This window comes from Chelonus insularis, unplaced genomic scaffold (genome assembly GCF_013357705.1).
Source record: "Chelonus insularis isolate UGA/USDA-ARS -01 unplaced genomic scaffold, ASM1335770v1 contig_63_pilon, whole genome shotgun sequence".
NCBI classification, from domain to species: Eukaryota; Metazoa; Arthropoda; class Insecta; order Hymenoptera; family Braconidae; genus Chelonus; species Chelonus insularis.
Window position 1 is genome coordinate 461397 of NW_023276680.1, and position 25115 is coordinate 486511.

Here is a 25115-nt window from a genome sequence, read left to right on the forward strand (position 1 = left end):
AGAATAATATTTACGATAATTGAGAGCTTTCGAACGGAAATAAAAAAAAAGTAAATGCAATTAAATGCAGCTAAATTTAAAATTTAAATTATTTTAAAATTTTTTGCTGTACATTTTTTGTGCCTTATAACATAAATATATATTAAAAATATTTTTAAATCTCATTTTTATACTTAATTATTTCTCCATAAAAAATTTGTACACACAATCATTCCAATTTTATAAAATTATTTGCCATGAAAAATCTCTTTTTTATTTATAAAATTTCTAAGATATTTTTGTTGTCGAAATAATTATCATCATGTACTAATAGTTAATACAGAAATAGAAAAATCTATTCAAAAATATTTATTGTCTTTTCAAGAAGTAATTAGACTTATGTCAATTATTAGGCTTAATATGAAATGTTTAATATTAATGCCTTTCTCTTTTATACAGTAATTTTATACAAATTTTTAGTTGATTATTATTTAAATCAAAGATCAATTTTTCAAATTTATGACCTAATTTATAAATAATCAATTGCATTGAATTTTTCTAATATTCCTAACTGAAATTTATACATTTTTTTACTAAAATACTTCCTTATTAAACTAATTTTTAAGATGCCATAAAAAATGAACTGATTAAAAATTAATATAGATATCTAAGTTTCATTTCAAACTTATATAAATATAAAATTCGGATATTAAATATGAATGAATGAATGAAAAAACGTAATGATAAATTTGACGAAATACTGACAATTTTGTGTAGCAATTAAAATTTGTAAATACTAATGATTAATAGAGAAATACTGATGAAATATTTTTACATCGGAGTTGGAAAATATGAAGGATAAAGGATATTCCAGAGTATGGCAGCAGCCATTAATGCAGTATAAGTAAAAATACTAGCCCACCAAACAACTTTTTCCCATGTTTGCACTTCTAGATTGCGTAGAACATTAATTCCAACTAATAGACCGGCTATTGCGCCAGCAAAATGGGCTACATAACCAATTTGATCTTTAGTTCCTAATACATAACGCTTATAAATGGCCTGACCAACATCTACGGATGTAACAACAATAAAAACACACAGCTGGAGCACTGCGAATTCCATTTGACGCCAGTTCATTAAGATTGTTGCAACGTGGGCAGTGATCAGAGCATATACGCCGCCAGATGCACCAGCAAGATAAACTTCTGGATCAGATACTGAAGTTCCAAGAGATCCAGCAATCACTCCAGCAATATAAATGATCAAAACGCGCCACCATTTATGCACCATTTCTAGTGGAATGCCAAGCATGATTTGAACCAGCAAATTAACTAGTATGTGGAACACTCTGTGAATTAATGTAAATATTATTATAATGATCCATTGTTGACGTATCATTTATGATAAATTTATCACATTACATTCAGATTATTTTTAACAATAAAATAAACTCCAATTACCCAGCATGAACCAGCATATATGTGAGATATCTCCAAGCTTCATATCTCTTGTGTGGATTGTATATAAATAATGTAGACACTGGTCCTGTCAAAGTTTTTTCTACAATAACATCATATAAATATAAAATTATTTCAATAATTGAAATAATTATCATTGCTATTGCTGGTGGTCTGCAGCTATATTCTTCTTCATATAAACCATCCGGAAAATCAGTATTGGCTCGTACAACTTGTTGTGATGGTACTACGGGTCTTTGTGGTACCATGGTATGTACATATCGAGAAAGGAAGTGTCCGAAAACTCCTTGCATATCTTTTCTATGAATCTAAAAATTTATTTTTTTATTATAAATAAAATTTAAATAAACAACATTAGAAATAGCAATAATTATGAAAATTAGTTTACAAATATTGGCTAAAAACATTACCATCGCAATAAATTCTGGATATTCCAAGTATCCAGAATCATTCAAGTCAGCTTTTTGCATTATAAGTCTTACAACTCGTGGAGGAATATCGTCATTATAACTAGAACCTCGAATCATAGCCTTCAATTCATGGAATGATATCCTGCCATCTCCATCTAAGTCATACTTTTCAAAAATATTTTTCCAATGCTAAAAAAAGTCAATAATTAGCAGCCAACATAAAATAGAATGAATAAATATTATTTTATACCATATTTTGGAAACTTGATTGAAATCTGACAAAAATAAATAACTACTTGAGATTCTGAATGCATCAATACTTACACTATCATTGTATTGTAGGGGAATGGTCACTTGAGCTTCTCTATCTGGTCCACTCGCCATCCTTATTAATCTAAAACCTCTTGAATAATAAACAAAATTTAAAAAAATTAAAAAAATAAATCTTCGAATCATATAAAAATTTATAATTATTATATAAAAAAATTTTAGCAATTTTTAAAAATCATAGTAAATAGATTTAAAGTTTATAAATGCATAATAATGAATTTTTAACATTTATCTAAATTTAAAACATGATTTGATGTAAAATGGATGATAAACGCATTTAATTAACGATTAGTAATCACCTGTTACATAAAATAATTTTGGAATAGATTTACTAAAGAATAGAAGACAATACCATGACAGGTGTCAGTTGATTCCAACAGGTGACTAATAACTGAACAAATGAATTGCTTATTCAGATATATTTTTTTATATTAATTAATAACTGATAAGTATATTGAACAGTACGATTCTTTATAAATTTATTTCATTGAAAAGTAGAGAATACAACAATCGTGAATGCGATTAAGAATAGCAGAATATTTACCGTTATGACAGGTGTTTGTATATAATTTTTATGTTTGACGCGTTCAAGTACTATGCTTTTAGGTTATGAACGGCTTTATGAATAATAAAAGAAAAAGTATGAAGGAATTTAAAAAAAATTCTTACCTCAGTAATTTAAAATAAGATATAATAAAAAAATCTGATAAATATCTTTCAGAGATTAGTATGAGTCATCGTGTAATTCACATAATAACAATCACGAATTTTACGGTAAATTATAATCTTATGAAAAAATTACAAATATTAAATCGTTAATTTTGACTATTAATACAAATATTTTTCTAATAAACTGGCTTCAAATATTGTTACAATAAGAAAATTTATAACGCACTATAAATTTTTTTGTTCATACTTTATTAAATAGCTGAGATGATGAGCTCAACATATCTATAAACATTAACGTGTATGACAGAACGCTTCACTTGTAATACATATACAACAAAACATTAAACTATTGTTACAATGCTCGCCTGAAGCTATGTGTATATGTGAGAGTCCAATGCTTCAATTGTTTTACCCACCTGGTATGGTTTCCTTGGAAACGTGAATTATTGTTATGACGACAAACAAACATCAAAACTTATTCGTGTAAATAAATTAGAATATATTTTGAAAGTGTATGTAACATGTTAAACATTTATTATTTCGTTATTTAAATATTTTAAAAACTGAAATAGCTATTTTTTTGAAAATACTGATGACGATGAATTTTGTCGAGCCAAAGCATTCAAAAATAATGAGAAAACAAATAATCGTTTTAGTAATTAACTACACAAAGCATATGTAGATAACTGTAAGAATGTTTTTAACAGACTCAGGAAAAATAAAAATTTCTGCTGATTATCGAGTCAATCAACCAATTGAGAACTTTAAAATCAGGTAAGAATATGTCTTGTTGAGTATTTTCGGAAAAAATTTTATCGTCATAATTTTATAGGAAACAATGAATTTATTTATAAGTTTCAATGTTTACCTTTAGTATATAAATTTTTCTTCGTAACCAGACGGTTCTTTTTTAAGATTAACAATATCTAAAATAACTACTCTTTCATTACAATTTTCGTGGATGTTTCTTTTTGTTTATTATTTCAGAATTAAGATCATTCAACGGAAATCCCCACTAGCTGAACTGTTTGAATCAGAAGATGAAGTGAGAGATACAAATTTTTTAGAATCTGAAGAAATGATTTTTGAATGGCAAAAAAAAGTATTTAGTTCATTTGAGATAGATCATTTTAAAGATGAAAGAAACTGTATAAATAAAACACATGAAGCTTATCATGAGGAAATTTTAAACAAAAATTTGGAAGGTTCTCGACTTTATTCGTATATTCACAAAGATTTATTTAATTACGAAAAAAATCCTGTAACAAAAGAAGGTTTCAAGTCATTCTTATCAGTCAAAAATGAAATTGCAATACCTGCTATTCTTAATAAAAAACCTTTTCATCAAAGATACAATAAAAAAGTTATCGACTCAGTGCCTAACGATTCACAAATTCGTTCAAACCATTACCTATACAAAGATAGAAGAGTTATGCATTTAATGGTAGATTTATCTTCAAAAGATCAAACTTTTAAAGATCCAGAGGTTTCAGAAATTCTTCTTTGTAGGCTAACTTTTGATAAAGCAGGGAAAATATTAACAGTTGATCCAGATTTTAACAGTGATGAATGCTACACGATTGAAGAAGCTGGTATGATTTATGATTATTGGATTGAACATGCTTCTAGACCTCCAACAGAGGAAGAAATGCAAAGGCAAGAAGATTTATTACGTCGTGTAAGTAATCAGAATCATTAATTATTACAATAAGTGGGAAATTTTTTAAGAATGAGCTCGATGGTTGCAATTTATTCATTACATATTTTATTTGATTGAATTATCATTGATAACTGCAGAGAATGTTAATAATCAATTTATGTATAACACGTGCATACCATAACATCAGTAAAAATACAAAGCAATCGATTCAAAATGGTATACATTTCTTTTGAAAGCTTTTTTTTCTAATCTAACATTGTAAGAATATATTTTTACTTACCCAACATATGAAATTTCCGAAATTTGGCGCATCATCTTCATTGGATCTGTTATTATTTTTTCCTCTTTTTACTACAAATCAGTTAATCGAAATATGAAATTACACTCATCAAAAGTTAAAAACTCTAAAAGATGATTCATTTAATTTTTGAACTCAATCTTGAGAATTTCAGACATATATGATTCGGCGTCGAGGAATGTATAGACACTAACACTTGAAGTTAATCATTACACGTTTGTGATATTAATCACAGTTTAATATCAAATACATTGAGATGTTGAGTGCACGACAATCGGAAAATGACTGAGTCATGTATGCTTCTTTTTTTGCTCACCAATATGTCAGATTGAAACATTCTCTCACGTTATAGGGCCATGTGTAAATCTCGATGTAGTTAATATAATTATTTATTTACAGAAGTGAGCAATCATTGTTTTTAAAAGATTTAGATAGACAAATACCCTTCAACAATAGAAAAAGATATGTGAGATTTTTGTTATCACTAGATTACAGTTTGTGTATTTTTCAAATAAGACAATAACTTCTCTTTTTTTATCGACAATATTATCAGTAATCAAGTATAAACCATGCTTATTGATAGTATTGTTCAATTGTAAAATGGTCTTATATTGTTTAAATAATTTATATTTGCGTCATGGACATGTTTTTCTTTATAGGAAGCACAAGAAAGTATCTTAAACCGAGAGTTAAAAATTTATTCTGATATGAAAATGCCTCCACCTAACATACTTCGATTGTACTTGACGTTAGATTTCACTGAGGCACGTGGTTTTCCTTATGACGCAGTTTTTCTTACGTATTCAATTGATTTACCAAAGAACTGGAATACAAATCGACATGACAGTTTGTCTGGTAGAACTCAGAGAAGTCGAATGGTGAATGGATATGCTCATTTAAGTCATACTGTTGAGATTTCTCTAGATTTTGACTTAAATTGCTTGAATGATGAAAATGTTCAACTTTCTTGGCCTTATTTGTTGATCTCTGTGGCATCATTGGATAAATGGACAAGGTAATTGATTTACTTCTTTATGAATTAATGGCTTAATTAATTATTTATGTAACTAATTAAATTATTTTATTCATTACTTATGGAATGGAGATGTGAACATTATTTTTGTTGTTGATGCTGTTAAACATAATTAACCGATCATTTTTGGAAATAATGACGTATTTTACATAAATTCTTTATTGAAGGTATCGAATAGAAGGCTATGCTTCTGTTCAACTACCACCACGGCCCGGTTCTTATGAATTTCATTTACAAACTTGGAGACCTATAACGGGTTTTATCAACTCTCTTCGACGTTTTTTCACTGGAGGAGCAGCAGAACTGGAGGATATAAAATATTGCGGAATTCCTCGAGATCATCAAGGATTAGTTCTTGATAAAACTGAACTTAATGTTGTCTCTGGAGGTATAATAGATCTTCGAATGAATATTGTTCAGCAAAGTCGAAAATTTGCTCCAAAACTCAGGCGTAACAAACATACTCGTAATAAAATTAATCATGAAGAATTGTTAAGAAATGTAGAAAATGTTGTAGAACAGTACAAAGCTGCAAGAGAGCGAATGATACAAATCAGAAGTACAAGTACCCCGCAAGAATAAAACAGAATGTATAAAAACGTAATAAACAATAAGATCAACTACTGATTTATTATAAAATATCAAAATAATAAAAAATAAGCAATATGATATGTTAAAATAAATCTGAATGAATGATAAAAAAAATTGATTAAAGATAATGTTTTTGAAAAATGAATAAATGCCAAATAAATGTATAAAAAAGTGCTAATGTTTAACGACGAAATTTTACCAACTAACGCTGTCATAACGGAGGTGATTTTATTTCAACAAAAATAACAATTTACATTGAATTGTTTTGATAATAATATTATCGTGTATGCTACACTTTTAGTTTACTGTAGGCGTGGTATGCGCTCGCTTGCTATTAATAGTAATTTATCCACTTCAAAAATTTAAATACCTTGTTTTCAATCATTTATTTTCAATTATTATTCATAATTTTTGTAGATAGGTATCGTGTCATTCCTAGCCCCTTTAATATCATCCAATCATTTATTTTACAATTTGCAAGAGAGGAAACAAGTGCCTCAACATTAGCTTATTCAATTGTTTACTTATTTACTCATTCATTTATCATTTATTTATTTAATTACTTAATATTTTTCAATATACAGCCTTTTTTCTGTTAACGATCGAGCTCTTCACGATCGTTTCCAAGCTTTAATCAAATAGGTACACTTGTAACGGTATAATTACGTCTCTCTAGTCTATCTTCTTATTTCAATTTATTTATTTACTTATTTATTTATTTATTTGGAGCAATAGCAGTGATAATATATTCGATCATTTTGTTTCTTAGATAAGGAGTCTCTAAGAACTCATAAAATCAGATGCAGCAAAAATACTGCTCCCCCCTCCCCAGTTTAAATTATTTTTAATATATTAAACACCACTTTCATTTTTGGAAGCATTAATAATTTTTTTTTTTCACCACAGTAAATTGTTTAAATTTAATGCAAGTCGAATTATCGGGATGAATGAATATCTTTCCTTCATATAATCTAACAATTTTTTATTTTTCGTTTTTTATTGAGAGAATATGACCATTTTTATCAGAAAAAATAAAAATTTGGCTATGCTTGATAATTTATTTTTATTGATTAATTATCAATTATCAATTAAATATCATTCACGATTAAATTGTTGATGCATGATTTATTAATATTTTTTTACGTTGAAGCTTTCATATTATCCGATTAAATGAGTCATTATTTGAATTAATTTTATTTAATAATAATAACAAGAACGTGAAGGAAATGTAAGATACGACACGGACTTGAACTACGAAGAATAGAGTAGACTACATAAATAATTATTGGAATAATAATGTTGAAAGGCACCGGTCTTCTTTTATGTACTTTTTATCATTTTTACTGAGATTTGAAACGCACGTAAACCTGTCACGATTGAAAACATTTAATTACATCGACATTGATATTTGAAATAATTTTTAAACCAACGTATTATATTATTATTTTTTTTAAATTATCTTTTACTCAATTTTTAATTTTTTAATAATCATTAAAAGCCGTAGATAACGGTTAGAGACGCAGTCCACATTAAATTGAAGTCACATTGCATACAAATATAAAATTAGGCTGTATAAAAAGTCAATGTGTATGTGATTTATGAGTGCGCGATAATTGAATGTGTTTTGAGTAATCAAAAAATGTATTATTGTTTATATTGTTAAATTAAATAAAATTCACATTTATTCGTTCATTGATAATTAAAGTAATTTGTTTTATTATTAATTAATTATGAATTATTATTAATATTCTCATTAATCGGTCATTTATTCGTGAATAAGAGAACGTAGTCGCGAGAGAAGTTCCCTAGTCAGTTCGTGATTTTCTATTTCTTTTTTTACTAGATGCTATCTATCTACTTTATTTTATAATCCTAAACCTAGCCACTTAGACTAACAATATTCTAATAATTATATAATTACTTGTTTACCTTAAAAACTAAATATTATGTACTATTTACAACGCTTAATCTTACAAATCTTCAATCACTTGTTTACCAAAGAAAGAAATCAATTTACACAACATAAACGATCATTTGTTTAATGATACAATTTCTTCTCATTGTTTGATTCTTTCAAACATGGAAAAATGCTTAATGCAATTTTCAAAAGTTTTTTTGTTGAATTCTACATACATGGCTTTCAATATCTCACACTGGTATTCATCACAGACGTATTCGAAATAAAAACACGCACACCTTTAACGCTGTAGTATGATTTTAACGATTACATTCAATATGTATATACAAAAAAAGTTTATAATTTTTTATTATTTTTTACTTTTTCTTTTGGAAATATTTTTCTGAATGTCACCTTAATTTGGCTTTCATACTGTGCATTAAAGCTTGACGTCCGTGGTTTATTCTTTCTTTTCTTCATTATTTTAAATTATTTATATTATAATAATAATAATAATTATTATTATTATTTGATAAAATGTTTAAGATTTTTTATGTAAATATACATTGAAATCACAATTATTACATCTTGAATATTATTCAAAATATTTTCAACTTACTTTCGACATTACAAATTATAAAATTAATAATAAAAACAAAGCTTTGAATAGTAAGCGTTATTGTTAATTTGACAGATTAAATTTTTCTAAAAAATGAAAATAAAGTCAAATTTTATATAAAAAAACCACAGCTTCAATATTCGAATCAGTGTGTATATAAAATGTTTCAAAACACTAGAGAATTCATATCGATCGTTTCCTTTTTTTTATAATATCTCATTTTCTTCTTTCTTTTTCGGGTAATTTATTATCTTATTACAAAATCATTGCAAAAAACGCTCAATCGTTTTGAGTATACAAAAGCAAACTATACGTTACTTTTTTTTATTTCATACAAAGACATGACGTTGATGAGCTTTCAAATCAGACCAACGAGGAATTTCCTCGGCTAAGTCACATCAGTCCTCATCAGAAAGTGGTTCGTATTGAGCAGAAAGCAATGGTGCAGGTTCTGATTGCATTTGCTCGGTTTTTGCGACAGTTGTAGATGCTGAAGTAGGAGGCGGTGGTGCTGGAGGTGGTCCTGTATGAACTCCAAGAGCACTGAATGGATAAAATGTCGTAGGAGCTGATGGTGGTGGTTGTGGTTGATTTGGACTTTCATCAATCACCATTTCACCACCTGACGGGCTCTCAGATGGTTTATCATCCTTGTCAGCATTTCCGTTGCCACTTATTCGTTCACCCGTGCCTCCTGATTTATCATCCTCTGACGTCCGCATCACTTCGACAATCTTATTCTTAACATAATCTAGTGGAGAGAGATGGGGTTTGTTCACAGGAGCTCCAGACGTCGTTGTGGCAGTGGTTGCTTCATAAAAACGCCTCGCATAATGGTTAGCTGTTGCATCAGGAGGTGATACAGGTTCTACGGAATGAAATTGTTTTGAAACTGATGTTGGTGGTGGTTGTGATTGCGAAGATGGTTGAGGAGGTGGAGGTTGCTGTTGTGTTTGAGAGACTCGAATTATTTGACGTTCATCTGTGGATTTTACTGTTTCTAATTCAGCTCCTTCTCGACGTTTCCATTGATCTTCAGATATTGAATATCTATATAACAAAACAATTATTTCCTTATCATGTGTTGTAATTATTATTTTTATTAAACTAACATCGATGATAAAACTTTTATTTACCCGGGATAAGATCTGTATGGTGCGTGAGGAGGAGCTCCATATTCCTTGGTCACAATGTGATCTACATGATCACTGAGAGTAATTGTTTTTCCTTCTCTTGGAATTTCAGCTGCGGGCTCCCTATTATTACCACTTCCTTCATTAGCAGGACTGTGAGCAACACCATTAGGTTCTGGTTGATTTTCTCTATGAAAGCTCTGTCAAATAATAACAATATCTACAAATTGATATCTTCTACTGATAACAATAAATTTTTCAAACATTCATTCAAAATAAATACATTTAAAATTAAATCAATTTTACCTGGAATAGCCTATCACCCGGCCTAGTCGGTTGATTACTCGAAGCAGCAGATCCTCCAGTACTCTTAAAACTCTGATTAATCTGATGAGTAATAATTGCATCTATAAGACTAGCAGCTGTAAGAGTAGAAGAACCTTCTCCTGGTTGAGAATTTGATGTTGGTGGACCAGCACGAGAAGATGGAGGGGGCTGAGGTGGAGGAGGTTGTTGCGGTGGAGGTTGAGATCTTGAAGATTGAGAGAACCCACTACTTATTACTCTTGATGATTCCCGGTCAATTTGTTGATCTCTGTAAATTTGTGCCATGTGGCGTCTTTCAGCTTCCACCATCCTCTGTCCAAGAATGTGATGTTGCATTTGCTGTTGTTGCTGTTGATGTAATTGTTGAAGAAGATCTTGTGCTAAACCTCGCTCACGTTGTTGTTGTTGTTGTACAGCCATTCGATGCTCTGCCGCTTCCTTATCACGCATTTCTTTTTCTCGTTGATGAGCCATTTGTTCTCGTTGATGTTGAATTTCTTTTTCTCTTTGTTGGGCTAATCGATGCTCTTCTTTCTCTCTCTGAGCCGCAGCAACCATTTGATGTTGGATTTCCTTTTCTCTATGATGGACAGAAAGCCTATGATCACTTTCTCTCATTTCTTTTTCTCTTTGCATCATATGTTCATGTTGCATTTCTTTTTCACGTTGTTGAGCTAATCTATGTTCTTGTTGTAAATCTTTTTCCCTCTGATGGTGCTGAACAGCTAAACGATGTTCCATTTGAAGTTCTTTTTGCAATCTATGCTCTTCTTTTTCTCGTATGTGAGCAGCTAAATCTCTTTCTCGTTCTCTTTCTCGCTCTCGTTGATGTTGATGTGCGGCAGCCATTCTTTCAACGTTTTGCATTGCTAAACGATGTTCCTGAAGTCGTATTTCTTGCTCACGATAAGCTCGATTATTGTCTACATATCTGTCCGCTAGCAATCGATCTGCCATGGTTTTTCCTAAACCTTCATGACCACTGCTTCCAGAGGATGGATGAGCATGAGGATGAGGTACTGGTAAACTTGGCTGTTGAACAGCTACATCTACTAAGCTTGAAAAAGCTTCGAGACCAGCAGGAGGTGGTTGATAATGAATTTGTTTTTGAGGATTATGTCTTTGAATAACCCCTTGACGTGGTTGAGTATGAGACGGAGGAGGAGGAGTGCTTGTGTAATATAATGTTGCAGGTGGTGGTGGAGGAGGTTCAGATTTTGCTGAACTCTCACTATTTACACTTGTACGACTCCTTTGATGCATTTGTTGACTCGTTATATAATCATTCATAATTATTTGTCGTGATGATAGTTGTTGTTCCATCGTATAACTTGGTGGCGGTCTCGAAGAATAAGAATTATATTGATTACTGTGACTTACGACTACTCCTTGACTCTGACTGGGAGGTGGAACATTAGATGTAGCAGGAGAATGTCTCATTGGTCGATGAAATTCATACATTTGACCACGTTTATCGACTGAGAATGGGTGTACTGGAGTACCTTGAGTAATAGATCCCGATTCCTTAGGTACAGGATTCCCTCCAGAACTTGCAGAAACAGTTCCTGGTGGAGTCATTTGTCGCAAAAGACCTTCATACCTGGCTCCTGGCACTGGAGTTCCATGAGTAATAGAACCACCACTTTTATGAACCGGTCCAATATTGGTTAGCTTAGGAGAAAGTTTTGGATGAGGTGGTGCCACAGTTACTTTATTCATTTTAGGCGTAATTGGAGCTTGTGGTCTTGGAGATGATGCATATACTAATGGACTTTTGGCGCCACGACTCTGATCAGCAACTGGATGTGCATGAGGATGATAGTAAGATCCTGATGGAGGTGCTGGAGGTTCTGGACGATAAATAGTGACTGAAGGCTTATGTGAAGGGTGTGTATGATTATATTCTGATTGAGCTGGCTGTCTTGGTTTTTTAATACTCAAATCCAATGTTCCTTCTGTTTCACGCAATGCTTGTTGAACTTGCATCACTACTAAACCTTCTTTCGGCAACAAATCCGAAGAAGGAGGTTGTGAACTCTGAACTGGAGGGGGACATGGTGTTATTGTTGCTTGCATTTGATCTGTTAATAAAGAAAAAAGTATTAAAATTATTCAATTTATAATACTAATTTTACATAGATGATTTACTACATTCAACAAAAGTGGATATACTTACTAATTTGTTGTGGACTTGGAGCAGATCGATGACAAGAAACAACAGACAGAGTAGCTAAATTCGAGTCCCTATTGGACATGGCAGTAGAAGGTAAACTCGATGATGGCTTGAATTCACGAACAAACGTAATGTCATTTCTGTGATCTGATTTCAGAATATTAGACATAGTAGAGGTGCCTGAGCTCACGGCCGATGAACCTGGTGGTGGAGGTGGTGGCGGAGCGGCTGGACTGTTGATATTTCGCTTTAATTGCATTTCTATAACACCAAGCATGAGATCTTTGACGGTTAAAGGATTTATGCTGCTAGCTGACAATGGAGGTGAATGTTCTGGTAGTGGTGGCTGTGGTGCAGGTTGCACTGGAGGCTGTTGTGGTTGGATAACTGCACTAGCACTTGTTGTTATTGGCTGCACTGTTACGCTAGAATTCTCCAATTCTGCATTACCCTGACCTTCGTCCGCCGTCTCCTGGAACAAGACTCAAATCTCTATCAGACGGCCCAATCAAAAAAAATCGCAAATACGAATGAACGAAGGAAGAATTAAAAAAAATTAAATTTTCTCAAAAGATATTAATGCCAATATTGATAAAAATTTATCGAACGAATATTTTTACCGTGGCAGAACTGTCGTAATCTTCACGGTTATTTGTTGACTGTCCTGCAGCTGTAGAAGTTGGTTGAGAAGACGATGCAGTAGTAGATGGTGGGACAACAGATATTCGAAGATCTGTTGCAGAATTTTCAGGAGGAAAAACGGCATTTTTTGGAGCTCCAGTTGTAACAAGGGATACTGGAGTACTGCTGGATATTGTATTTGCAGGACTTCCTGCGCTTGCAGTATCACTAGAGTCATGAACCTAAAAAAAAATAACAATTTATATTGAAACACAAGTTAAAAAGAATAATTTCTAAAAAAGAAAAATAAAAAATAACTTACAGCCAATTCATCGCAGCTACTTGTACTGCTACCACTTTCCTCTTCATCTGTTAAACAAGGTCTTCTTTCTTCTCCAAGTGATTGATAATATTCTGCAACAACTTGATCAAGTCCAAGCTTCTTACGATACGTTAAGTAATAATTTTTACATTGATGATTTGATTTTCCATTTATTTGTTCTGAAACTTTTTGCCAATTTGTTCCATGCTCTCTCAATGCTCGTCTAAGTTGTTTCAAATCGTCTTCAGACCATTGGCGTGCTGTTGTCTCCGTATTATCTTCATTTGTATCAGTGCTAGCGGTCAAATGTGGTGCTAACCGACGAGATATTCTATTGAAACATGCCGAGCAACATTTCGTGGTATTGTTCGGAATTTGAAATTCCTGTACAGCAGAATCCCAAATTTCAGGCGGTAATTCTAACCATTTTGGTGGTAATGCTCGCAGTCGTTTCACGCGAGTCTTGGAGTTGGCATTATTTACGTTCGGGCAACCAGGAAGTGGACAGGCAGTGTAACGACCACGAACGGCTTTACATCTACAAGTGTTACAGACACGTGCACCCGGCTGTACTTGTTCCTCGCGCAATCCATATTGAAATGCTTGACTACGAGACAGTGCTCGACTATGACTACCTCCTTCTACGACACTTTGACATATCGCACAAGAATGGGGACCTAATTGTCTCCCAGTTTCTGTAACAGACAAACATTATTATTTATTAATTGTTTTATTCAAAGAAAAGATATATTCTGTAAATTTTCTACAATTATATTTTTTTTTATATAATAAAAAATAAATACTCAGAAGTTCGTTTCACTACACATAAATTTATTATAAAATAACACGATTAACCCATATTTTTTGAAATTTTTTCCTAATTGATAAGCGTTTAATCATAATAATTGGAAATGTTCATTAATATTAACGAACTTTAGAAAATACATTAGCAGACAATAAGTCTTATACTAATTTTAATGCATACATTGTTTTTTAAATTCATGCCAATATTTCAATAATAATTTTTATTTCAAATCGAAGAATTAAGAAGTTAAATATTTAAAAGTTTCATTCATCGAAATTAACTGCATTCAATAGTCCTAAGTATCACAGAAACAATAAATGAATTTCAAACAGCAAAATATTTGTTTTTGTTTGTTTACATGTAATTTTTACAATAATTAGTAAAAAAGAATAGATTGATATTTTTTAAAAGTAAATAATTCACAAGTTAATGCATCTAATTTTCTTTTAGATATAATTATCATTTTGTTGATAACTATGTAATTACTGCAAATAGGAAGATGAGTACTTCTTTTATATGCTGTCATGTAATAGATTTTTGTTGAACGTAATTTCAACAAGTGACTGAACAGTTATTACTATCACGCAATAAAGTTTACTTTGAAAATGATAGTGATCAAATAGAATAAAAACCATGAAAATTTCACCACTGCAATAGATTTAATCTTAATTGTTTTAATATTGTGATGTGATACCAATCATTATAACTGGAATTTTAATTATGATAATACATACTAATTACAATTATATTATGATCTTTTCAAAAATCTGTATAAATTACTTAACTACTTGTTGTAAGATTATTTAATAAAATAAAGTTGTTGATCTTTTTTCAATGCCATTCTTGGCCTAGTTCATGATCAAAACTGAACATAGAACTTCACAATAATTTTTATAGTATATATAATAAATATTTGTTGTTTTTAAGCAAAAATTGATTTTTTGAATGAGTTGTTTAGGCTAATTTTATCAGAAGCTAGAACATATCTTAAACAGATGACCTCAGTCTCACATTCTCAATGATAAATATTTAACTCACTGAAGCATTCCAGAACTGTTGAAAGTTACTAACGACTAACAAACTATTAATTTGAATGATTTTTTGAAAGTTTTTGCATTCTATGCTGTTTTATTTATAATAATTTTTAACACTTTGAAATATTGATAGTACAGTTTACTATTAAAAAGTGGACTAAGTAAATAAAGAAAACAGCCTATGTAATTATCGGAAACTTTAAATGAAAATTAATTAAAAACTTCATACACTTCGTGATAATTTTTCAAGCTAATACAGTAATTGAATCAAATTAATTAATAAGTTCCTATCGGTATATTTTAGTTGTACCGATAAAATGCAATATTACAAAGTAATTACATAAATAATGAAAGGAAACTAACGATATTTCAATACTTGTATTCATAATTATACGCAAAATCATTTGATTCATTAAATTCCCAACAGAATTTGTTGACACGATAAATATAAATAAAATAAATGGAAGAGGATCAAAAAGTCAAATGATTAATGTCGATAATGAATGTGTAACATAATAAAGAGAGGAGCAAAAAAGATGATAAAATTAAAATACAGAATAATATTTGAACTTTAAATGAAAGAGTAAAAGGTGTACGAAATGAGAAACAGAATAATTACGAAGATACTGCTGGTTAACTAATTAAGGATAGCCAATTAAAAAGTTCTCGCTAGTTCATCGTTGACGAGAGCTGGAGATTATGCTTATTCAGTGTGCTTTAACTGTAACAGTGTAAAATGTAGAGAGTAGAGGAAACGTTAAAGTTTTTTATAGAATAATTTTAACTTCTTTGTTGGATTAAAAACCTCACTTAATTTTCTGTTTAATTTTCTATTATTTTAAATATCATTTGTTCCACTTTTTTGGTTACATTACAATTTTTAATATTTACCTCTTTTTTACTTTTTCATTTTTTTTTTATTCATTGATTGAGCTAATTAGTACATTTTATAATGCATAAACTTGTAATTAATTCAAACGAAACCAAATAAAAAAAAATCCCTTGAGATTTATCTCGTGCATACTAGTGTCATACGAATGACGATAGAAACGTTAATTGGAATGTTGTATCATCGATTTTCATCCTAATTTCACTAGAGTTTTTTTTGTAAATATATATTTAACTGTCTACCATCGATAATATATCAAAAAAGAAGATTAAGACAAAAAATTGATATAAAACTCTTATTAGTTTACACAGAATAATAAATGTATTCTATGAAAATAGAATTACCATATAAATGAAACAAGGCTTCATTCTTTCACACAGCGTAGGGTTGGACTATGGTTAAATAAGACAAAAGGATAAGAAAGCAACGATTCAAGGATATTAATGGATAGAGTAAAATGCAGGGGAGGCCTGCTAATTAAGCTAGTACCGTTGAGTACTCATTGAATAAAAGAAGGTTGGGGAGTAGAAGAGTGGAACTTTTTTAAATGTTTTATAAAGTGGAAATGGGATAGAGAAAAATGTTTAACTGATTTTACGTTTGTATTGGCGAAGTACAAATTGCTGTTGAAAGCTCTCAACTATTATGTTGAAAGAATTATAAAAAAATTTCTTTGTCAATATCAATGCTACTATTGAAATCATATTTTTTCAAATAGAATAAATTAAAAATACCTTATTAAACACTCAAAAAAAATTTTTAGGAAATATTTCAGTGAATATAGTACATACATCAAACAATGTATTCTGGAGATAATTTTTTGCACTTACCGTAAGTAAAAGATGACAAGTGTATTTTTTGAATAATAAAAGTATAAATATTTCTCTTTAACAGTGAATTTTGAGTCATTATAAATAATTATTTTACTAAGATATCTTTTAAGTATTAAGTTTACTTACAAGAACTCAAAATTTACTATTAAATAAAAATATTTTTACTTTTACACTTTGAAATGTGCACTTGTCATTTTTGCACTGACGTTTAGTAAAAAAATGTTCTCCGTATATGAGAGAATTGAGGTTCAAATGTAGTAAATATACTTGAATAATTAAACATAATTACAGGAAAATTCCAAGTACATAATAATTGGAAAATAGGAGGATGTAAATCAAGAGGTTGAAAAGCAAAAGGGTATGTAGATATTGTCAAAACATAAAGTTATGCCAATTGTAATGCTTTGTGAACTGAAAATTCTTAGTAATTACTGATCATGTTGGATGGATTAACCGAAGTTGGTAATAAACGATTCAGAAGGAAAAGAGGATTGCCTCGGCTAAGTTTATAACGTATTCTCTTTGATATTATTCGTAGGGAATTTACTGAAAGCTTGTGTGAGTTGTATAATATGGTATCCCATTGTCACAAATAAGTATAATCATTGAAGACTTTTTTAAGCAAATTGACCAAATAATGATTAAATATAAAGTTATAGTGAAAAATTTACTAGAATCAAAATACTACAAATAATTCTCTTTATTGTGATATATTTTTATGTTCATACACTTATTTATGAGATTTACTCACTACCAATGCGTAGAAAAAATGATTAAAAGCAAACAATTTTATTTGTGTTCTTGTTTTGTAAATTTAAAAAATGAAATCAAACAAAAAGAAAAATCTATTTCCATCATTTTTGTGTTATGAAATAGATATTTTTCTGTCGAAATGAAATAAGACACAAATAAATAGATTCAAAAGAGTAATTTTGCTTATAATTAATGAATTTTTATTGAATTTATTCTCGATTAAATTTTTAAATTCATTCGTCTTTATAAATTATATGTGCTAGTAAATTTACTTAAGAGTATGCCATCTTGTTTCCATTGTAAGTTGAATAATAGATTTAAAATTTGACGGGATCCGAAATTTTATATTTATTGACTCAGTTTTGTACTTGACTGTAAATATAAATATAAGTAGTTAAATAAATGGAGTAAATCAATAGCAACTGAATGATTATATTAAAAAATCAAACTAGTAATTTAATTAACGATCAAAGTTGCGATTTATTTAATAACTGTTTCGATGAAAATTGTTGAATATAGTTATGTGTACAAAATTTATAAATTTATAAATGAAAAAATATTGGGATTTATTTTTCAATTTTACTAATTGCTGATTTTTATGAAATTGGTAGATAAACAACTATCATGGTGATTGTGAATATTTAGGATTTAGTAAATACTCAAGGGAAAGTATAGGTGATGTTGCAGAGTAAAATGTGGCACCCTAAAAATATTCCAACGATTAATTCTTGAAATAACGAATGTTGAGATTGAAAATGACCAATGTCACATCAGATGCACAAAATTTGACATCAGAGATAGTTTGATCGGTCACTAAAGCTCTGACGGTTGATTACCTTTTCCTTCTATCCATCTTTCTTTCTCTATCTCAATATACCATATTCCAATTTATGTGTATGTATATCATTGTACAAATAACATCTGTCAATTAGGGATGTGGTTGCTTATCAATAGGGTAAAACATTCTCTCTCTTCCCGCTTTTACCTCCCCATTAAATAATTTATTTAGTGTTTTTAAAATATAAATCATGAGTAAATTAATTATAAAAAATACATCACATAATTATTCAAAAGAAAATACATTTTTACACTATTTCATAATGATATAAACAAATAATAAATGTTGAAATAAATTTTGTTGTTTAAATAAACTTCAATAACTCCAATAACGAGATATAGAAATAAATATATTCGTTTGAGTTTACTAGAGTTAATATATAACGATTTGATGTATGTAATTCACTATTTGCTCTGCAAAGTACCGAGTATGCTATATCTATCTAATACTCACGAGTTTGCGAGATGAGGATGAAGTTAAAGAGCAAGAGGGGATTAGGGTTTCTGATACTGAGAGAGAGAGTTATGACGGTAGCCAGGTATTAATTGGGATTAAGTAAATCAAGACGCTAATTAACTCGTCCATTTCTCGATTCAACAGCCTGCGTGTTTTCGTCTCATCATTTTCCATAACCTTTACTATTATATTGTAGACTACTTCTCCATTTAATTTTCCTACCAATTTAACTCGCTTTTATTACTTGGAAATATTATATTTCTTTTCATAACTTGGTATATTTTTTCCATTATTTCTCTTGAAATATTTTTTATTAAAATAAGAAACAGCATCTTGTAATGTAAATTTTAATAAAACTCTTTGTTTATTATTTAAACTAATAAAAAAATTCAATATACCTTTGATACGTTTTCAGTAAGACTTTATTTTTAAGATTTGAAAGAGAAATTATCAAAGAAGATTAAAAACATACTTGAACAGATAGAAATTCAATAATATAGTCCAGTTGGTACATTGAAAATCTGAAAAGATTGAATTAAAAGAGAAAGAAATGAATAAGAGATAAATTGAAAATAAGAGGAAAAAGGATATAAACCCTTCAAGTTCGTATGCTTGGTAATATCATGAAAAGTGTTTGCTCAGCTTGTCTCAACCGGGCGCAGGGTATTAAACCGAACGATCTTTTTTCATTTCTCTACAGCTACCAAGATAACCTGAGGCGCTCTTTCCAGTATGTGCTTAAAACCCCAGCAATTGTTTTAGGGGTGTCTGACAATTCTCTTCAACTAGAATTTCCTTGTATTATCCTTCAATTATTATAAAACAGTTGATTCTTCATCAAATTTTTACATTTTTTTTTCTTATCTGAAGTTAAAGCTGTTTGAACTCCAAGTTATGCTACTTTTCATTGATGGATCTTCTTTGTGATGAGGACAACTATTATCTCAACTTCAACATCATCACTAATAATTGGCAATGTGGGAAAGCAAGAGAATATAAAGTATTGAGAGAGGGAGATGGAGACCATTGGGTTTTAAGCTCTATCGAGGTTGATTCTCTCTGGGGAAATGTGCGTAATCGTCGTGCTATTCTGTTTCCTGCAAACGTTTGTTTATTGGCCAACACTCAAATGTACCAGGGATGAAATGCTTATTCTAGTATCTATTGATGTCGGTGTCTATTTTGATATCACTCATTGTTATTTTGATGGATTTATGTCCAATAGATTGTAGCATAAAAGTTAGTATTTAAAATTTTTGGCAAACGAAATTGAAAAATTTTTGTCATCTCTGACTACACAATTATCCTAATATAAAATAAATTATTTGAATTATTAACTTTATTGATGGAAAATATTTGTTATAAATTAATTATTAAGGGTAATTATGTTTTTGAAAATTATCGGTTTTGTTAAACACAGACTATATATTCCAATCTATAAAAATCTGACTATGTCGTATACATAAATAACTTAACAAAAAATTTCAACGGATTAAAAAAATGTATTTTTCATTTTTGATTTTTTACAGGTAAAAATAATGATCTAATTATTTATAATTTTGATATAAAATAAAAAATAAATGCCAGAGAATAAGTGGAAAAATTGGAATATTTAATGAGATTCAGTAAAAACAGACATCCACTCAATCGCCTTTCAACTTCAGAAATACGAGAGAAAAAGAACCTGAAAAAGATTGGGAACGAAGTGAACGAGCATCGTTGTATGTATAATGTTTAAACGAGCTGGAGAAAGATGAGGTTCAGTGTTTTGTGAATTATAAATGATATTATGTAAATATTAAGAAAATGTCTCGGGTAAATTAGAGAAATCAAAAGAAATATAAAAGCACATTTAATTTTATAAAGAAACTTGAGAAAAATATTAATCATTTTACAAAAATATCACTGAGACATTGGAAGAATAAAATTCGATTTCGTAATATAGTTTTATGAAAATTTTATAACAATGATTAATAAAATCAATTATGTATAATTGACAGGAATTTATCAAGAAATATAAAATTGATAGTTTAAAATTTTTTAAATGGGTTTAAATAATGATATAAAATTTATAAAATAGTTGATAAACAAAAAATGACAAATTGGAAAATTAAACAAATAGTATTCTCGCGCGGTCGTATAACGTGAATTCAGTGCACGTGTCACAGCAACGGCCAATCTGCTTGCATCAGGGGCGGTTCTTATTCGCAAAAGCTTGAGGGTTGTGGTAGAAACGGTGGGGAATTCTGCAAAGCACTTTCGCACGTAACTACCGGCGTTCAAATCACGATTGCGATGTGCTTCATTACGGTTCTTATTCTCTCATTATCAAAGTCAACCATCTTGATTATCCAATAAATCTATTTTATAAATATATTTATTATCAATGAAAAGTTTCTGTGTCGTTTAGAGAAACTAAAATTGATCTTTTTGTGTCATTTTATATAACAATGAATAACAATCTCATAAAATATTCAACTTTTGGAAAGTCAATTAATAATTAAAATGAAAAAGTTTGATAGTGATGTGATGAATGAGATGTAATAAAAACAAACATAATTGAAAGTTATATAAAATATGTTTGGAATAATTTAAAATAATTTTATTGTGAAATAGGAATTTTTTGAGGAGATAAAAATGTATAGTTTATATAGAGCTTGGTTTGAAAATGAAAATTACCCTCACTTGGAAACGGTTTCACCCCCGGATACCGTAGTAAGAGTAGGAAATGATGGTGAACATCAGTTTGTAGCGCATCGAGGTGTTTTAGCAGCTCATAGTGGATATTTAAAAGCATTACTTGCAACAAGTTCTAATTCTAATAATAATGGAGAGTCGAATTCTATTACTTCTGTTTCAGTTCCATCCATTGGTAAATCGTTTAATGTTCTATTTAAATACATTATCAAATAAATCTTTTAAGAAAAATTACTTTTAATCTGATCATCTTTAATGGTTTAATTGATTAGGTGGTGAAGCTTTTGCCGCTCTACTAAATTACATGTACACAGGTCATTTAGAAGTCACGGGAGAAAATATTTATAGCGTATTGTTAGCTACACATTTACTTCACATGCCTGGTGCTCTTGAACAATGTCGAGCAGCCCTTCTTCGAGTTCGTGGGCCTCCTCCACCTATACCAACACCGACCACCTCAAGTTCAGGTTCTACTGTCTTAAGGCCAGTACCGAATAGATTGGTCGGCCCACCAATATGTTGGTCACAATCTGGCCTCTATCCCTCTACATCCGTCGGGTTTCCTCTTTTACCCAATCTTCAATTACCCCCTAGGATTTCTGTATTAACTAATTCTACAGTAATTCCTGAAGCTTCTTCAGCATACAAGTTAGTTTCAATTAAATTCAACTCGTTCTAGTGAATTAATCAAAAAGAATAAAATTGAATTTTTAATTAATTTTTTTTTTAATTTAATTGAATTGTGATCATGTTTAAAAATGGTTATTTTAGTTTCAGAAGTATTTCTCCAGAACCATTATTATCAAGGGCTTCTGAAAAATCTCCGAAACATCAAGGTAGATTAACAAGTCCTAAAATTGTCGCTTCGACGTCATCAAAGCTAAGAGATAAAGAGAGATTTAAAGTTGGTAAATCAGAGAAACAAGAAGTAAAAAAAAATCGAGAACATTCTCCAAATTTTCAAAATAATTTGAAATTATCAAGTCATGGAGAATCAACTTCATTAGCAAATCTTGAATCTTCTCGTCAAAAGCAGAATGACAAAAATTTTAAACCAAACAATGACCAAAGTTCAGTTTCTTCAGGAGTTGTTCTTGATATCGCATGCTGCGACGGTCCAGTCAAGTTTCATCGAGTTCTTAATGAAAATTATACAACGTCAACTAGTGGTATGGTTAATAAAAGATTATCCCAAGGTTGTCCAAGTTCATCTACAGATTCAGAAGTGACTGGTGAAAATGATGAGAATGGCAAACCGGAAAGACGATTAGAAAATGATGGATCTAGTGTTGGTTCAAGTGAAGCTAGTGGAAATTATCGATGTAAATACTGTAGTCATACTTTTAAATCTTATTATTGTTATAAAAAACATGCTAGAAGACATTTGTTACCTACAGGTATTGACGGCGACGTTAATAAACGACCTGACAATGGCAGACGTCGAGAAGTACGACTACTTGATCTTAATGTTCAATATTATCCTTGCAAAATATGTGGAAGTAAATTTCCAAGCTACTATTTCGTTCATAAACATAAAAAACTTTGTCATTCAGCAACGGAAATGATTAGTTCTGAAGGAGAAGATAATCAAAATATTGAAGTTGCTGGCAGTTCAACCAACTCATAATCAAATATTATTTAAACTTGATAAATGGAAATTTAAAAAAAGATTAATAAATAAATTATGAATTAAAAATTATCATTGTGCGTAATTCAATTTATCCAAACTAAAATTTTTTTTAATAAATAAAAATAATTAATTTTTAAAAAAAATTACTTTACATATAGAAATAACTAATTTTTATATATATATATATGTATGATCACGGTTGTAATTAATTTTATTATTTTATGATTAAATGAGTACATATTTTCCAAAGCTCTTAATGGAATAAATCATAAGACCATTTATTAATAAAAATTAAAAAAAATGATTGTTTTTCAATTACACCATGATAGTTCTTTATCATCAGAAAAAAACGACAAAAGCTATTTCATCTTATGTTTTGATGTTAATGAATTGTTCACGATTCATTCAACAATGTTTAGCACTATATTTTATGTTACTGATGATATTAATGAATGTAATAGAATTGTTTAATAAATGTGTGAGACAAACCAATTGCAGAAGATAAGAATTTGGAAATCTTTATCAGATGATCAATACAAAGATTACATGTTGAATCAAGAATACTAATATTGAGATAATTGATTAATTTTTTATACTAAAGTTGAAAAATTAAAAGTCAATTATGATACTATTGATTATTTTGATTTTAATATTTATGTTGTTTCATTAATTAATGTACTAATAAGTGAACCTATGTAACTCAGAAGTGAATAATAATTACCCTGTTTACTCTATTTATGATTTGAAAATCAATAGTATAAAACACTCATATTAGCAATTATTATTGATTAAATGTTAAATAAACACTACCAGCCTACGTAGAATGTATGAATGAATTGTGTACTTTACAGTAAAGTTCTCTATTCTATTCGTAATCCAGCCAATCATTCCAATTATATCAAATGTATCATTCAGAATTTATGTTTACTATGTATAATTAATATTATACCTCTCGGTACAATTTTATATTTATATTGACAAAATTTTTCTTCAAACTATATACCGAAAGACGATGAAATATTAACCTAGTAATATCTAATACACAAAAAACTTGTGAAATGATGTTAATCTAGATTTAGTTTTGTTACTGATAGATTCAGCAGTTGATCATTTTCACCAATTAATTGAACCAATGCTTTTATTACTCGCTACAACAATGAATTCTGAAAGTTTTTTAGAATAAATTGAATATAATAATATAAACGTAAACTTACCAGTTGTGTCAATATTTTGAGCTTCTTCGTCACTTGTCTCCATTGGAGTTGTGTGATTCTCTTTCTTTTTATCCTTTGATCTATTTCCACTTGCATTACTTGCTGTTGTACTTCCAGGCTTCTTTTTGTCTTTTGTTTCTGATGTTTGCATCACTGTTTCGTTTACCCCGACAATATTTGTAGATGACGAGAGACCACTTGTGTTTTCTGAACTGTGAAATTACGTGCAGTGGATTAATAAACATTATTAAAATGTATACCACTATTATTATCATTAATATAACAATCATAGAAATTAACAAGCTTTGGTTCCATTTAAATCACTACTTAAATCAACTATCTAGTTATATTTGTCGATTTAATAGCATTGTAATATTTTTTAAATAATCAATTGACTAATTTTAATTCATTAAAGTTATAAAA

General features: G+C 29.6%; 3 protein-coding genes across 31 annotated transcripts in view; 1 reads left to right on the forward strand and 2 right to left on the reverse strand.

The window, feature by feature from the left end:
* Positions 1–564: 564 nt before the first annotated feature.
* On the reverse strand, positions 565–5493 carry rho-4 (rhomboid-4). 7 transcript variants are annotated; one of them, XM_035089181.1, is made up of 6 exons: positions 5352–5493; positions 4810–5271; positions 2195–2273; positions 1871–2059; positions 1443–1768; positions 565–1330 (listed from the first exon to the last, which is right to left on the reverse strand). In XM_035089181.1, the coding sequence occupies exons 2-6, from the start codon at positions 4848–4850 to the stop codon at positions 811–813; spliced, it is 1155 nt and encodes a 384-aa protein (XP_034945072.1). In that variant the 5' UTR covers positions 4851–5271; positions 5352–5493; the 3' UTR covers positions 565–810. The 7 variants fall into 7 exon arrangements, with proteins under 7 accessions (XP_034945072.1, XP_034945071.1, XP_034945077.1 ...); XM_035089180.1 differs by lacking the exons at positions 4810–5271; positions 5352–5493 and adding an exon at positions 3286–3353; XM_035089186.1 differs by lacking the exons at positions 4810–5271; positions 5352–5493 and adding an exon at positions 3117–3195 and having other exon boundaries at positions 566–1330.
* Positions 1595–6587, forward strand: Mks1 (Meckel syndrome, type 1). Of its 2 annotated transcripts, XM_035089179.1 has the most exons (5): positions 1595–1709; positions 3577–3643; positions 3857–4547; positions 5487–5842; positions 6028–6587. In XM_035089179.1, the coding sequence occupies exons 3-5, from the start codon at positions 3948–3950 to the stop codon at positions 6440–6442; spliced, it is 1371 nt and encodes a 456-aa protein (XP_034945070.1). In that variant the 5' UTR covers positions 1595–1709; positions 3577–3643; positions 3857–3947; the 3' UTR covers positions 6443–6587. The 2 variants fall into 2 exon arrangements, with proteins under 2 accessions (XP_034945070.1, XP_034945069.1); XM_035089178.1 differs by lacking the exon at positions 1595–1709 and having other exon boundaries at positions 3564–3643.
* Positions 6588–6668: 81 nt separating this feature from the next.
* The window catches only part of Smr (Smrter), a 56693-nt gene continuing 38246 nt past the window's right edge, over positions 6669–25115 (reverse strand). For 21 of the 22 annotated variants that reach the window (XM_035089164.1, XM_035089166.1, XM_035089159.1 and 18 more), the window contains 7 exons: positions 24693–24904; positions 13544–14238; positions 13221–13463; positions 12604–13072; positions 10407–12508; positions 10104–10300; positions 6669–10017 (listed from right to left, as the gene is read on the reverse strand). In XM_035089164.1, the coding sequence (XP_034945055.1) occupies positions 9366–10017; positions 10104–10300; positions 10407–12508; positions 12604–13072; positions 13221–13463; positions 13544–14238; positions 24693–24904 (4570 nt within the window). In that variant the 3' untranslated portion in view covers positions 6669–9365. The remainder of the gene's footprint in view (positions 10018–10103; positions 10301–10406; positions 12509–12603; positions 13073–13220; positions 13464–13543; positions 14239–24692; positions 24905–25115) is intronic. The other variant, XM_035089169.1, reaches the window with a different exon arrangement.